Consider the following 15,428-nt stretch of genomic DNA (forward strand, 5'->3'; position numbering starts at 1 on the left):
TTAGTTTTCCCTTTCAAATGTCTGCTTGTTTGAAAGCAAACTTAGTTCTGGCCGAAACCGGTTTGGCTCAGTGGATAGAGCATCAGCCTGCGGACTGGGAGGTCCCGGGTTCGATTCCGGTCAAGGGCATGTGCCTGGGTTGCGGGCACATCCCCGGTGGGGGATGTGCAGGAGGCGGCTGATCGATGTTTCTCTCTCATCGATGTTTCTAACTCTCTATCTCTCTCCCTTCCTCTCTGTGAAAATCAATAAAATATATTTTAACAAACTTAGTTCTGTTTAAAGAAAAATTCACTTGAGTTTTATAAAATATTAGAAGCCCGGTGCACAGATTCATGCACCAGTGGGGTCCCTCGGCGTGGCCTGCGGGGATCGGGCGAAACCGGCAGTCTAGTGCCGCCTGCTGCTCCTGCCTGCCATTCCTACTCATCTCGGCCCCGCTGTGCCTGCCATCACACCACTCGATGCCGCTCTCTGCTGCAGTCTCCAGGCTACGGCAGCCAGCCGGGAGCCCTGTATCTGGCACCCCTCGGTCAGCTGAGCGGCACTTGTGCCGATAGAGTGCACAGGCCACCAGGGGGCAGCTCCTGTGTTGAGTGTCTGCCCCCTGGTGGTCAGTGCATGTCGTAGCGACTGGTCATTCAGTCTCTTAGGCATTTATGTACATAGATAATATATGGCCTGGCCAGTGTAGCTCGGTTGGCTGAGTGACATCCCATGGACCAGGAGGTTGCCCGTTCAATTCTCAGTCAGGGCACGTGCCTGGGTTACGGGTTCTATCCCCATTGGGGGGCATGCAGGAGGCAGCTAGTCGATGATTCTCTCTCATTGATGTTTCTGGCTCTTTCCCTCTCCTTTCCTCTCTCTAAAATCAATAAAAATGTATTTTTAAAAATTAAAATATACTATATGAAGACCTTATTTTAACTATTTTAAGTGTTTGTGCAAAGTGTAGCTCATGAGTTTAGTAAAATGTTTAAAATTTGTTTTACTAAGTTTGTGTCTAAACCTTTAGGATGCGTTACTTGTATAGTGGTAGTTCCCGAATCTGTGAAGTGCCTCTTAGTGCTTTTAATATTCAAAAATCTTGATCTTTAGAGCACGTTACAAATTTGGTGACATAATTTTAAAAAATGACATAACATATTCCTAAGTTTTATAACTGTAATTACAGTGTTGGTAATCTTTACATGTCTCAACTTCTGAATATGATAGGACAGACCCCTCCCGGTATAGTGAATTTTAAAGGAATGTTTGAATTGTTTTCTAATAGTGAGACATTTACTTGGAGCTTAGGAATTCTTTCTTTCTTTGTGTTGATCTGTGTGCAGGGTTTTTGAAGGGAGGACAGATTGGCAGAGATGCTCGCCCCCTCCCGCTTTGGTTTCAGTGTAATGAAATTTGACTTGTGTTCAGATTTTCATGATTAAAAACATTTAATAGACAATCTTATTACAGAAAAATAAGGAATTGCTTTGTTTCTTTGTTTGCTTTCTGAGTGGTGGTTGTTTATTTTTAATGACCAAGGTCATTGTCATTTTCTCCTGCTCAGGATTTAGATGGCAATCTCCTTGACTCCTGGGAAGGTGTGAGAGTGCAATGCCTTTGGTGCTTGAGTGACGGGAAGACTGTTCTGGCATCAGATACACACCAGCGAATTCGAGGATATAACTTCGAGGACCTTACAGATAGGAACATGTAACTATTTTTTGTATTCATTGAATAACAATTATCTGGTTTATATTAAAATGTGTAGTTGAGCCCTGGCCAGTTTGGCTCAGTGGATAGAGCGTAGGCCTGCAGACTGAAGAGTCTTGGGTTCGATTCTGGTCAGGGGCGCATGCCTGGGTTGGGGGGCTTGGTCCCCAGTGGGGGGTGTGCAGGAGGCAGCCAATCGATGGTTCTCTCTCATTGATGTTTCTATCTCTCTCTCCCTCTCCCTTCCTCTCTGAAATCAATAAAGATATATTTTTTTAAATGTGTAGTTGAACTCGCTCTTCAGAAGAGTTTTGTGGATTTGGTGTTAGTTAATTCTGTGGTGATTTGGCTTGATGGTCGGGTGATGCTGAGTAATCCTTAACTCAAATTATATTTCTTGTAATAATGACTACAGACAAAGGTGTGATATTAAACTAGAACATTTTACATTTTAATAATTTGAATGCCTTGATTCCTAGTATGTTGCTTTTGACAAATTGTTTTCTGCTTACAGAGTACAAGAAGATCATCCCATTATGTCTTTTACTATTTCAAAGAATGGCCGATTAGCTTTGTTAAATGTAGCAACTCAGGTAAGTTAGTTAATATGATTCCCAGAAAAATTTATCTTAGTTCTAATTCTAATTGTGATTTTTATTATAAATATAAACAGAAATATTTATACCACTTATTAAATTATACTGCATGTGTTTGATCCTAAGTGCATAGAATCAACTCTAAATTTGTCAGAACATTGGCATTTTACATAAATAGAAAATGAAAATGTTCCATTAGGGAAAGGGATATTCACAGATGATTTTTTAAAACTCTTTTTTGAGTTGGTGTAAATAAATACCTATATTCTCTTTTGTCTACAGGGAGTTCATTTATGGGACTTGCAAGACAGAGTTTTAGTAAGAAAGTATCAAGGTGTTACACAAGGGTTTTATACAATTCATTCATGTTTTGGAGGCCATAATGAAGACTTCATCGCTAGTGGCAGTGAAGGTAAATCATTTGTGTCACTGTCCTTTCACACGTATTGGTGGGTTTAAAGTTCTGTAATTTTTCCAATATGTGAAGGTGGGCATGTCTCCAAGCAAGTTCAGATGTTAAATTTAAAGTTGTAGGAGTTATTTTTCCAGTACACTGTTAATTTCTCCTTTTTTGGAATGACTTGAGTCTTATCAGAAATCAATAGTGTTGCCCTGACCAGTTTGGCTCAGTGGATAGAGTGTCGGCCTGCGGACTCAGGGGTCCCAGGTTCGATTCCAGTTGGGGGCATGTACCTTGGTTGTGGGCACATGCCCGGTGGGGGGTGTGCAGGAGGTGGCTGATCTGTGTTTCTCTCTCATCGATGTTTCGGACTCTCTGTCCCTCTCCCTTCCTCTCTCTGAAAAATCAATAAAATATATTTTTAAAAAAAGAAAGGAAAAAGAAATCAGTAGTGCCTGTTCTGACCATGTGGAGATGTTTGGTGCATGTATCAAGTCAGGAGTTAGTTAAACCTTTCATATGTTGACTTATTTTTTTCATGAGACTAATGTTTTTTATCAGAGGTTAGTATATAAAAAGTCAAGGTTAATTTGATGTTTTACCTGAACTTGCACAGAATTGACTATAGGTAGATATATGGCATTTCTTTAATGGCCTAAGATAGTAATTTAGTTTGATAATTCATATGGTCTCAGAAAGGCTGAAATTACAGAATTGTCTCTACCACCTTTTTAAATAAATTTATGCTGCAGTCTAACAGCATTAGTATTTCAGGCAAGCATGTGCCTACAGTAGTCAGTCTCACTTAAATATATAAATTGTTTAAAACATGTAAGCACAAATAAGTAAGGCAGTATTAAAAATTAGTGTACTTTTTAAGGTGAACGAAAAAGAAACATAATATAGCAATTTTTCATTTAACACATTTTTCTTGGGAACTTACTATACTGTTGTAAGTACTACGACAGCAAATTATTTACATCACTTTTTAAAATACTGTGAATCTGCTTTTACAAGATACTCCAAGGAACTGGATCATGTTGCTAAATACTTTTGGGAACGTACCATGTTTTACATAAGATCTTTAGTGTCCCAATCTTGCCAAAAAGCTCATCTCCATAAATAAGAGGATCACATGTGATCCGTGAGTTTTTCCTGTGTGTATAAGGTCTGTGTAAGGATTGGGACAAAAGCAGACATTTAGGAATTCAGACTTGAACATGAAGTATATGAATTTATTCTCCACCCCCTCTCGCCCCCCAAGTCGGTGACAGACAGCATTTAGAGGAGAGAAGAGTGATTCGTGAGGTGACAGTTGAGAGTTTACTTCTCTCCAGTCAAAAAATCTTTTTACCTGTTAGTTCAATGTTATGTTCCCCTGATTCTCTGCTGGTTTCTATCTGGATGTGGTCTAAATACAACCTCCTACTTGCCTTTTAGCCTCTCCTACGCTAAGATCTTTCCCCCGTGCTCTCTTCAATCATGCTTCTGGTGGGTTTTCCCCTCTTAATTATTCCTCACAACCCCCGGTAGCTCTTAAAAATAAAACGTTCTCTAGAAGTGCTTTAATATGTGTGGCTATCATTATCCCTAGTCATGCTAATCTTTTCAGAATTAAGTCTGATGATGCCGAAACCGGTTTGGCTCAGTGGATAGAGCGTCGGCCTGCGGACTGAGAGGTCCCGGGTTCGATTCCGGTCAGGGGCATGTACCTGGGTTGCGGGCACATTCCCAGTGGGAGATGTGCAGGAGGCAGCTGATCGATGTTTCTCTCCCATCGATGTTTCTAACTCTCTATCTCTCTCCCTTTCTCTCTGTAAAAAATCAATAAAATATATTAAAAAAAAAAAAAAACAGAATTAAGTCTGATGAATAATGAATAATGTAGTTACACCACATTATATTCTGGGTAGGGCTAAACATGAAACGTTTATTTTGAACAGCATGTGGATATAGTGAGTGTATTATCTCTGAAGGTGACCACAGTAATTCATTTGTCATTTATTTATAAGGAATATATTCCAAAGACCTTCCAAATTCACAAGTATGTGAATGCCAATATCAAATAGAGCAGTTAGAAAACCTTTCCCCCCAGAAAGCATGCCTTTCCCACAGCCTTTTCACTGTGCTGGCAACAGATAGGAGAACTACTGATGGTGCACCTTTGCGTAAGCTCTGGGCTCCCTAGATCGGGGCGCAAGCAGGGCTTGATCGCAGAGTTGTCATTCTGACCCTGACTACTTGTGGCTGCCTCTTCGGGAAATATCCTCCTTGGATATGTGTTCATAAAAGCATTTTCCTCCAAATGTAGCAGATTTTGGTTGCATCCACACTTTCTCTTTTGTTGACTTCTTCAGTTCAAGAAGAAACAACTAATCTGCTCTCTCTCTTTTTGCTATTTGCATTTTATGCAAGAAAAAAAATATTTTCGAAAATTACTGAACAACAAGTACTTTCTAGGAAAGACAAATGCAGTTCTTCAATGACTGTCTTAGCTTTTGCTTCACATACACACACACACACCAAAAGTTCAGATACAGTCCCAGCGTTTCATCTTTGCTTACAAGTTTTGAAACCAGGGCATATTTCTTTACCAGTTCACACCTTTCACAACTCAGACACTTCCTCGTTTGGCAGCACACCCCCTGGAAGTTCCCACATTGACCAGTAGATCGTCAGGTTGAACACTTTTCTGATTTACCTGGGATTCTGCCTTCTGTTTAAGAACCACCACCTACATGTGTTGGCTCTTACGGTAACACATGATGTTTACTGTGTGCTAGACTGTTCACAACACCTTTTCCTATGCAACTGCTCTGTCCTCGGAACACGGCGAGGAAGTGTGAATCCCCACAGTCAGAGGAAGCGTTGCAAAGCGTGGGCATCGTGCCCAAAGTTACACGGCTAAGCCAGTGATGGAGGGAGGGTGTGAAGAGTCATCTGACCACAGAGCCCGCACTCTGAACCACTGTCCTGTATTGTTTGGTTGGGTGTGTGTTTTGTTTTTTAAAGGTTTTATCACAAAGTAACAAAGTTGTGGGGGGTTGGGTTTTTATGGTCATTTCATGGGGTTATAAATAGCCGACTGCAAAGCCATATGATGATGCAGATATGGGACAGTTGTCTAGACTCACTGGAAAGCTCCTGAGAGGGCCTCCTGGATGGCAGTCCCAGCTTCACCATTTACTAGCTGTTAACCACGGGCAGGTTTCAAAAATCTTGTCTCTGAAAGTGGAGTAAGCATAGTTCCCACCTCACAATGGTGGTGAAGATTAAATAATATATGTAAATTCAAAAAATAATAACATGTACCTAGTACATTGTAAGCACTCAGTCAAGATTGAGCTGTTATCCTTATTATTGCTACTTTGAATTTGGATACATTGCTTTTCTGTCACCACATTTCCATAGAATTTATCATCTCTAACCTACATTAATGTATGTATATTTTATTAAAGTGGCTTTTCATCAGGTAATTTGTTAAACTGTTAATGTTATATTTATTTTTTTTAAGCTCTGATGGTCAAGCCATGTGTTCTCTGTGTGTGATGAGGCTGATTTTGTTAATACATAACTATTTCATAACTGTTCTCTGAATTACTGTTTATTCAGATCACAAGGTTTACATCTGGCACAAACGTAGTGAACTGCCCATTGCGGAGCTGACAGGGCACACACGTACAGTCAACTGTGTGAGCTGGAACCCACAGATCCCATCCATGATGGCCAGCGCCTCAGACGATGGCACCGTTAGAATATGGGGACCAGCGCCTTTTCTAGACCACCAGAATATTGAAGGTAACACCACTGCCCAGCTCCCCGTCTCCTCTCCAGGTGAAACGGCCCTGCTTACTAGAAAGTTGCAGCAGTTTAAAGTGTGGGGTATCATTTATCTTCTCGCTTTTATAGAGATTGTGCACGCACTCCTCATTTGGAGTTCAAGTACTCTAAGATACAGTGTTGTTTTTGTGGTTTCATTGGTGGCAGAGGGAGAATAATTAAGCACCTGCCACCTCATTTTCAACCAGTTAGCTAGTTAGTGGTGTCACTTTAAAATCTTAGAGAAATCTTGAAGCATTTTATACTTCAAACTCAGGAGAACGAACTAGTACACAAAATGTGAGCAACTTTAGAATGATCTTGATTATGGATTTTACCCTTAAAAATAAACATCTGTTAACAGCATGTAGCATACTAGCGTGAGCTATGCATGATGGATAGAGAAAGGGAAGGGAGCTACTGAAATGTCTTGTACCTGTGTGCCAGGCAGCATGCTAGGCTTGTATATGTATGCCCCATAAACCTCCATGGCCCTAAAAGGGAAGTGTGCTCACCCTCATTGCTGTGGGGAGAAAACTGCTGAGGCTGCAGGTCTTGCACATCCAGGCCTGAAAGGTGGTTCCCCTGCTTCAAAGACTTGGAGGTGAAGAAAGAGCTTAACTGAGCCCAGATCGCAGCACTAGAGAGAAGAGGTAATGAGAAACTCTATGTAAATGACATACCCTTCTTTTTTCAAACAGAGCAAGTAAAATGTGTAGTTTGCTTAGGAGGAGCTAATTTACCTAGAAACAGATTGTTTTGTTCATAGTGTGTCCCACTGAAGTGTTTTAGTAAGAAAGACGACCCGCTGCTCTCGGTTAAGTTATTCTCACCAGAGGACGGTTGTCAGGACAGCGTCTGTGGTTTGAAAAAGCCTCTTCTCTATGCTTTTATTTTGTTTATCTTTGTGCTACAAACGATAAAAGCCTTGGCCAGATCTTACGGGCAGGTGAGGATGTATGGCCAGAGATGACGGGGAAACATGAAGAGCATGTGGGTCACAAAGTTTTGAGAACTCCTTCCCGGGTGTTCAGACCGTGAAGGGCCTTTCTGTATTTGTAGATCACCACGTGACTTTCCAACATTCCTTACGGGAAATCAACTAAGCCCAAAAAACTTAACCCCCTTTTGTTGTCCCATTTAGATGTCAAGACCTACTCTCTCAGATGTTTTATAAATCTATAACTATAATTATATGTGCTTTTCTAACTTTATCCGTCATTTAAAAGCTCTTTCTTTAAATAAGCATATTTGATTTAAAGAAGTAGGAAAATAGGTTTATCGTAAGAGATTTATTGTAAGTGGGTTTGTTCTAGAGCTGCCTGAGGATGTGTGTACTGCAGTGGGATCGAGGTCACTGCTCGTTGGTGGGTGTGATTGCTGTGGATACTCACTGCAGTATGTAAGCCAGGCGTTAGCTCAGCTGTGGGGTCGGGGTCTAATTCAGCAACTGTCCATTGTATTTTGGGTACATAGGTATAGCCCCCAAAAGATTTTCACTTATACCTAAAATAGAAAAAAACTTTTACAATTAGAAATTTGGTTATATGCCTTTTATACAGATATCTTCTGGGTTCTTATTCCCCTGCTTGAAAACATGTTTTTGTGTGTGTTTTTTCTAATTAAAGTAATACCTGTTTGGAATAGAAATTTTGAAAAACATAGATGAAACTAAAGAAGTTGCCATTTAAAAATCATAACACCCCAAGATATGCTATATATGTCATTTAAATAAAAATTTGTCACTTAATTCCATTTCAAAATAGAGAATTTGCTAACCTTTTATTATAATAGTAGAGTTTCATACTGTGTGTGCGTTTTGTTTTGTTTTGTTTTGTTTTGTTTTGAGGAATATATAAAATGGAATAGTCTCAAATACTAACATATGCTAAACTTGGATGAACCTTGAAAACAATATGCTAAGTGAAAGAAGCCAGACACAAAATAGCACATATTGTGATTCCGTTTACATGAAATGGGCCTGAATGGGCAAATCCATAGAGACAGAAAGTAGACTAGTGGTTGCTTAGGATTGGGGGTGGGTGTTTGTATATGCTAATGGTGATGCAAATGTTCTGAAATTGGTTGTGGTGACGGTTTAACAATCCTATGAATATGCTAAAAACTATTGAATTGTACACTTTATTTTTTTTTTTAAATATATTTTATTGATTTCTTACAGAGAGGAAGGGAGAGAGATAGAGAGTTAGAAACATCAATGAGAAACATCGATCAGCTGCCTCCTGCACACCCCCTGGGGATGTGCCCGCAACCCAGGTACATGCCCTTGACCGGAATCGAACCTGGGACCTTTCAGTCTGCAGGCCGACGCTCTATCCACTAAGCCAAACCGGTTTCGGCGAATTGTACACTTTAAATTAGTACATTGTATAGCATGTGAATTATATCAGTAAAGCTGTTGATACATTACACGCCCCCTCCCCCCAAAAAAAGTAGGGTGATTTTGCAGAATTTCAAACTGAGCTACTAAAAGGAGAATTAAGTATATAGTTATAATGCACAGTTCTGCCTTGGACTGCCATATATGTCTTACTGTTATAAACTGTCATAAAGATTTTCCTATTGTGCATAACTATTTCAAGGTTCATTTTAAAAGTAAAAGATTCCAATATGATTATTCACTTGAGTACTGCAATATTCAAAATGATCATGAGTTTAGCTCTAATGTATAGTCTGAGACATGATACAGGTACATCCTTTTAGTGATTATGATAAAAGTACTAAGAGTTTGCCTTTATGTGTTTGGTTTTTTTAATATCATGGTGTTGATTTTAAAACTTTCTAACTGGCAACTTTTTTCTCCCCCTCCCCTCTTCTTCCTCTCACCGCCCTTCCCATATACTCCTGTCTTGTCTTCAGAGGAATGCAGTAGCATGGATAGTTGATGGCGAATTTGGAGCAGACGACTTCTGTTTAACTTAAATTAGTCGTATTTTAATGGCTTGGGATTTGGTGCAAACAAACATGATTGATAGCTGGACAGACATGCTCGTCATGAAAAAAAGAACCATTTCTGAAGCCCGATTGGGGCCAAACATTTACACCTTGCTTCATAGTAACCAGTGAGATGAAGCGCGTCGTTAGAACGTTGTTGGACACCATGTTGAATTCTCCCCCATCGGTTGTGAAGAACTGTGCTACATTCAGGCTTACCCATTGAACTCAGTATATATATTTTCCCCCCCTGCCTTTTGTCTGGGGGGATACCATTCTTGTTGCTCTTCTGTGTAATGAAGTTTAAAATGCTTGTTTGGAAACTTTATTTAACAGTTTAGAAGGCTTGATAGAAAGAGTGCATTAGTCTTGAAGAGTATACATTGGATAGGAAAGAATTTCCTCCTTTTGTTTCTCCAAATCTTTCCGCCTTATTTAGCTTGAGATCTTTGCAGCTTGGTTCATGGATTCTAGCCTTGCCCGTTGCACAGTATATACAGATCCAGATGATAAACCAGTGAACTATGTCAAAAGCACTCTCAATACTACATTTGACAAAAAGTTTTGTACTTTTCACATAGCTTGTTACCCCGTAAAAGGGTTAACAGCACAATTTTTTTAAAAATAAATTAAGAAGTATTTATAGGATCAAAGTGACTTCCTTTGTATACATTTGGAATCTAAACCAGCTTAAAAACAGTTTCCTCTGACTCAGATGCGCAGTGCAACTGACGCTCTTCTGGAATGCCACCTGAGACATGGTCAGAAGCAGTGTGGGAAGGACGTTACACAGGACATTCAGAGTAATAATGCGAAGGTTTGCCCCTTTTGTTTTATTCCTGAAGTAACATCAGTACCTGATCTTGAAGAAATTCAAGATTTAAAAAGAATGTTAAATACAATCAACATGAGAGATCAGCAGTCAGCTTAGGCTTTTGGCAAAGCTTGTTCCCAGTTGTTCTCAGCTTGGGAAATGTTTGGTGTGATCTAGCAAGAGAGCAGACGCCAGCAGATAATAACCACTTTGGAAGTTTCTAGTATAACTGCTCGTTAGAAGAATTCAGCGGGTTACAAACATATTTAACCTGGGTTTAAAACCTCATAGTCATTTCTCTTAATTGCCCTTAATATTTTGACATGTAGGGATACATACATTTAAAGAATCTTCCTTGTGAGTTTTTCAGATATTGCCATACTGAACCTCATTCTAAACTGGTGCTGTGGGTAGTCTTTCCCTCTCCCCTCCCCTTTTAGTGTAAGGAAAGGTTTCCTTCATGGAAAAGCACTTTTAATTTTGAGAATTTCACATTTCAAATAAGCCAAAAGCCTGGTGTTCACATTGTGCTTTTAAGTTCGTAACAGCTGAATGCAACATCCTTAGACTCCTTTGAAATTCCCTCCCTTTTTCAGTAGAAGATAAATACAGTGACCACAGCTGTTACATTGGGAAGAGGAGTGGGAATGCATGCCCCCAAAATAAGATTCTGGTGAAGAAAATCTTGAACTAAGTTCCCCATTTGGCCCAGCCAAGTCTATATTATTACCATGAGTAGACTCGAGGATCCACGAAGAAGGGAAAAACTTGGATGTCAGAAATTCTTCCATTGGGGCTGAGGGGTTGGGGATGGCAGCAGAGAGACGGGAAAGTCGGGGAAGGGGAGAAGAAAGAAAAACACAATTGGCCTTAAAATAGCACGGATTCTCCCAAAAGCTCTCCTAGTCAGAGAAAATGACAAATCGTGGTCAGCAGATTATTTTATCAAATTGGTATGTAAAAGATTTCTTTAAGCTCCATTTTGCAGAGATCATTACTTAGAATCAAGAATTCCTGTTTTGATACTTCTAAGTTAAGATACTATATGTTACAGTTTATCTGGTACTTCATTTTTCTTAACTACAATTACTTTTTACTTTAAGCTTGAATAAAAAATCTTCATTGGTAACTGTATATAATTAAGTGGCAACTTCTCTTTACCTCAGTACAGTTAAATCCATATTTTAAGTGATTCATGTATGTACCCTGAAGCCGTTAATACACCCCAGTCTACAGTAACTCACAGAAAGTGGGCCTAGGCACTCCACAGCTGTTTACAGACATGGTTACGGCGTGTCCGGGGACATGGTAACGCTCGCTGAAACGTGTGCCCCTTCCGGGCAGTTAGGCCCTCGGCTTCTGCTCTCCGCCACCCCGCCGCCCCGAGGCCTGCGTTTTCAGAGTGCCGCTCAAGTCCAGTGGCAAACACTTTGAAACAGTGGAGTGAGCGGGAGGCACATCTCACCATGACATAACTCCCTTAAAACGGAGTCACAGCTATGCAAAGGTTTCTGCAGCAGCTAGCTGGGTGAGTGTGTTTCCCAGGTATGTCTGAACTGGCCGCTTTCTACATACACTGGTACTTTGCTGTGCCAGTTTGCTGTAAATGTCTGTCCCCTGCATTTGCCATGCTGTGATTGTGCTAGAAAGGTGAAATAAATGAAGAAACCCAGGGACTTAGGTACAAGGAGCCCAAGAGCAGGACGGCCTACCCCTAGATGTAACGGAAAACTGTAGTGTGGCATAGGGTGAAGAGTGAGAATATACGGGAGAAAACTCTCAAACCAGCCGCAAGATACTAACAAATGTATAAACTGAAAAGTACCAATACTTTTTGCACATAGATCAAAATAGAGTGGAGAATTTTGGCTCCCAAAAATCAGGTTAGTAGGCTCATTTCCATGTGCTTAAAAATGTTTTTTGTTGTTGTTATTCATTGATGAAGGGCTAGAGCAAGTATGAAATTAAATGTCTTTTTCCTCCGAATAATTGGTTATTAATAGTACAGTGTTGGATTTGGGGATTACTGAGACACGTATGGGTGGTAAAGAATTAGGAGTGGAGAATTGGGAGGGATGGCTACGCTTCAGTTTTGGTTTTTGTAGTTTAATTACTAGTGTTCATGCCAGCTACCTTTCTGTTACTCTTATTGGCCAGGTAAATGTGTTACATATAACCAGGTAAGTAGTTTAAACGGAGGAACTTTTACTTGCAAATGCCCCTGCAAATTGGCCTATTTTAGTGGGTGGGAGAACAGAAAGGGATTACCTGACTTTAAATATAAACTAAGTAATTAAAATAACCTGCTAGTTGCAAAGGGGAAAAAATCCAATTTTGTATTTTCTTAATCTGAAATCACACTAGTAGTGATCTGGCGATTTATTATTAGGAGTGTTCTCCCTCTAGAGTGGCATTCCGTGACATTAATAGAAAACCCTTCTTTCCCACCCCTCCCCATCTTGAAATTTTCTTTTTTAGGATGTTGGTTCCTGCACACAAGAACCTCTGCTCACAGTGGTAAATACATGGTACATCTCTTGAAAGGGACATATCCATGTCAGTTTCTTTCACAGCAGAAGATGGCTGCTTTTGAATGGGGAGGAAAGAAGACATTTTTCTTAATATCCTTTTGCCCCATCTCTAAAATGTATACGCATTTTGATTTGGGTTTAATGTCTCACTTAGACGTTAGCATCTTTCTTTTGGGGTTGCTTTCCAAAATAGTACTTCCAGTCAAAAACCATGTTTGACTTAATATAAACAAACTTAAAGGGAGGTGAATTTCATTTTCACATGGACACTTTCTAAAAACAGGGTGAACTTAATTGAAATTTCTCAATGTTGTTAGGCTGTTGTTATAGTAGCTGCCCTATATAGTTGCAAAAACAAAAACGATAAAAACTCATCCCCTATCTACTTAATCCAGATAGCCTGGATGTAATGGAATTCATAGTATAAAAATGTGTGTGTTGTGTGTCTGTGGAAGAGAGAGAGTATTAATTCATAAAAGGCCTGGAAATGGCTGTTCTAGGCTCCTGTCAGTTTTACTAAAAGTCTTGTGCACATGCGAATGCCCTCTGAATTGAAGGTTTGGTTAATACTGGTATATTTTTATAAGACTGATACGGTGTCCCGATCTTTGAACTTAAACATTTTCATTATCAGGGTCAATGTGCTAAAACTGAATCGTAACATTTTTAGGCACAGATGGAAAAAAAAATGTTATTGGCTCCTTGAAAATGTGTGTGTGGCGAGGGGACTAGATCCACAAGAGCATGTGTGTCCTTACAAACCAAGCTGGAGAGATCAAGAAAAGAACTTGTGTTGATCTCAAAGTGTACATGGCATTGTGGTGGAACTAGTTAACGTTAGAGCTTTTGGTATGTAATAACTACTTGCTGTGGACTGATTAAATGTTCCAAAGGATTGTGTTCTTAAATTTGGGGGGGTATTGTTTTTTGTTGGTTTGTGTTTGTTTTTTAACTGCCTCTCAAATTATATTTAGTACTTTAAATTTCTTTGCTTTATTATTTCATTAAAGCATAAAAAACTTCAGGTCTCTGATATTTATTTTCACTTGTCCCACTAATTATTTACGAAACACCCTTTGTTAAACGTTTATAAATGTGTAGCATATTAAATGTCTTTAGAATTCTGTTCAATTGAAGCTACATTAACTTTGATTTGTGTTACTGGTTTGTTTTTTTTAATACACCTTTCCACGTCAGTGCGTAGCACTTAACCAATCGTTTGTATTCCCTTTCAATCCAATAAACAGAATGAGTAAGTAATTGTTGCTGTGTTAAATCTCATAATATGCATTGATCTGCATGTTTTAGAACTGTTGTTACCTGAAACAACCAACTTGCTGAATTTGACTTTTTAAGTTGATGTCTAAGGAAGCACTGTTTTATCTGTTGGGATATCTTTCTAAAGAACTATTGTGTGGAATCATGGATTAACTTAGAAAAATTTACATTTTAAAGGAGTCACATATCCCACTCGTTCAAACATATTACTGATCTGAAATCATGCACTTCGGCATCGAATACATTGATTAGTAGAGAAAATATACTTCTAGTTTGAAATTAAAATTTATGTCATCATAATTGTATTAGTTCTTTAAAGATCTTCTTGGAGAAAAGCATTCATTGTATACAAACCTGTAGCACATGTGTATTTATGGGGGGAAAAGAAAACCAGTTGCCCCATGGGGTGAATTATTACAGAAGAGGGCTCTAAGATTTTTACTAAGAGTGGAGCTCTGTTCAGTAAAAGGAAGCTCAAATATGAAAAATTAGTATTTGGCAGGCAAATGCTGGCCGTCAGCTTAGGGTAGCAGAGCCACTCAGAGGCCAAGAGGCACTGCTTTGAGCCAGGGTTGCGGCTTCCTCTGGTCACCAGGCAAGAGCACAAAGGAGTTTTCCTACTGGTTTTCTTTAAAGACAGCTGTGCATTGCGGAGTGAGCTAACTCAGACTGTTCCTCTGCACTTCAAGCTTCATGCCAGATTCCCGCACCAGGAATAAAAACCTCCCAACCTTAAATCTAAGAGTAGAGAGTGGTATTTTAAAACAATTCCCTTCCACTTAAGAAAAGTTGATGGTCTTTGGTTACATCATTTAATGACTTCTTGAAATTTTTTCTAGAAAAAACTTAAAACTGCTAAAGATTCAACAAACAGTATGACCCCATCATGCTAATACTACCTCCAAGCATCTTAAGTGTCACCATTGACTTTGTGGCAGTGAGCTCTTCTCCCTCAGACTTTATTGGTGTACTTAACGTGAGCTTGCTAGATATGAAACAGTATTCTAATCACATAATTAACAAAATATTCAAGCAGCATGTAATTAATTATAGCTACCGCAGGAAATGGGGAAGGACGAGTTTCAGTCAAGTTTTCAATTCCATTTTGTCTTTTTTAATATATTTTTTTATTGATTTCAGAGAGGAAGGGAGAGACAGAAACATCAATAATGAGAATCATTCATAGGCTGCCTCCTATACGCCCCACACTGGGAATGGAGCCCACAACTTAGGCATGTGCCCCGACCAGGAATTGAACCGTGACCTCCTGGCTCATAGGTCCACACTCAACCACTGAGCCACACCGGCCGGGCTCACTCAATTCCGTTTTGGATATG

The 15,428-nt window shown here is 39.5% G+C and overlaps 1 protein-coding gene and 1 long non-coding RNA gene across 9 annotated transcripts in view; one reads left to right on the top strand and one right to left on the bottom strand.

The window, feature by feature from the left end:
- Positions 1-13,837, top strand: part of WDR26 (WD repeat domain 26) — a 38,330-nt gene extending 24,493 nt beyond the window's left edge. For 2 of the 7 annotated variants that reach the window (XM_036354777.1, XM_036354773.1), the window contains 5 exons: positions 1,553-1,698; positions 2,213-2,291; positions 2,577-2,706; positions 6,307-6,492; positions 12,761-13,837. In XM_036354777.1, the coding sequence (XP_036210670.1) occupies positions 1,553-1,698; positions 2,213-2,291; positions 2,577-2,706; positions 6,307-6,492; positions 12,761-13,032 (813 nt within the window). In that variant the 3' untranslated portion in view covers positions 13,033-13,837. Of the gene's footprint in view, positions 1-1,552; positions 1,699-2,212; positions 2,292-2,576; positions 2,707-6,306; positions 6,529-7,080; positions 7,167-9,393; positions 11,417-12,760 lie in introns of those variants that run through there. The other 5 variants (XM_036354779.1, XM_036354778.1, XM_036354776.1 and 2 more) reach the window with 4 other exon arrangements.
- On the bottom strand, positions 3,784-8,393 carry LOC118678794. Of its 2 annotated transcripts, none has more exons than XR_004975022.1 (3): positions 7,908-8,393; positions 7,029-7,153; positions 3,784-3,864 (listed from the first exon to the last, which is right to left on the bottom strand). It is a non-coding gene; the product is annotated as an uncharacterized LOC118678794 (long non-coding RNA). The 2 variants fall into 2 exon arrangements; XR_004975021.1 differs by lacking the exon at positions 3,784-3,864 and adding an exon at positions 4,848-5,089.
- Positions 13,838-15,428: the final 1,591 nt, after the last annotated feature.

The sequence above is a fragment of the Myotis myotis genome, unplaced genomic scaffold, assembly GCF_014108235.1.
Source record: "Myotis myotis isolate mMyoMyo1 unplaced genomic scaffold, mMyoMyo1.p scaffold_m19_p_21, whole genome shotgun sequence".
In the NCBI taxonomy this organism is placed as follows: Eukaryota; Metazoa; Chordata; class Mammalia; order Chiroptera; family Vespertilionidae; genus Myotis; species Myotis myotis.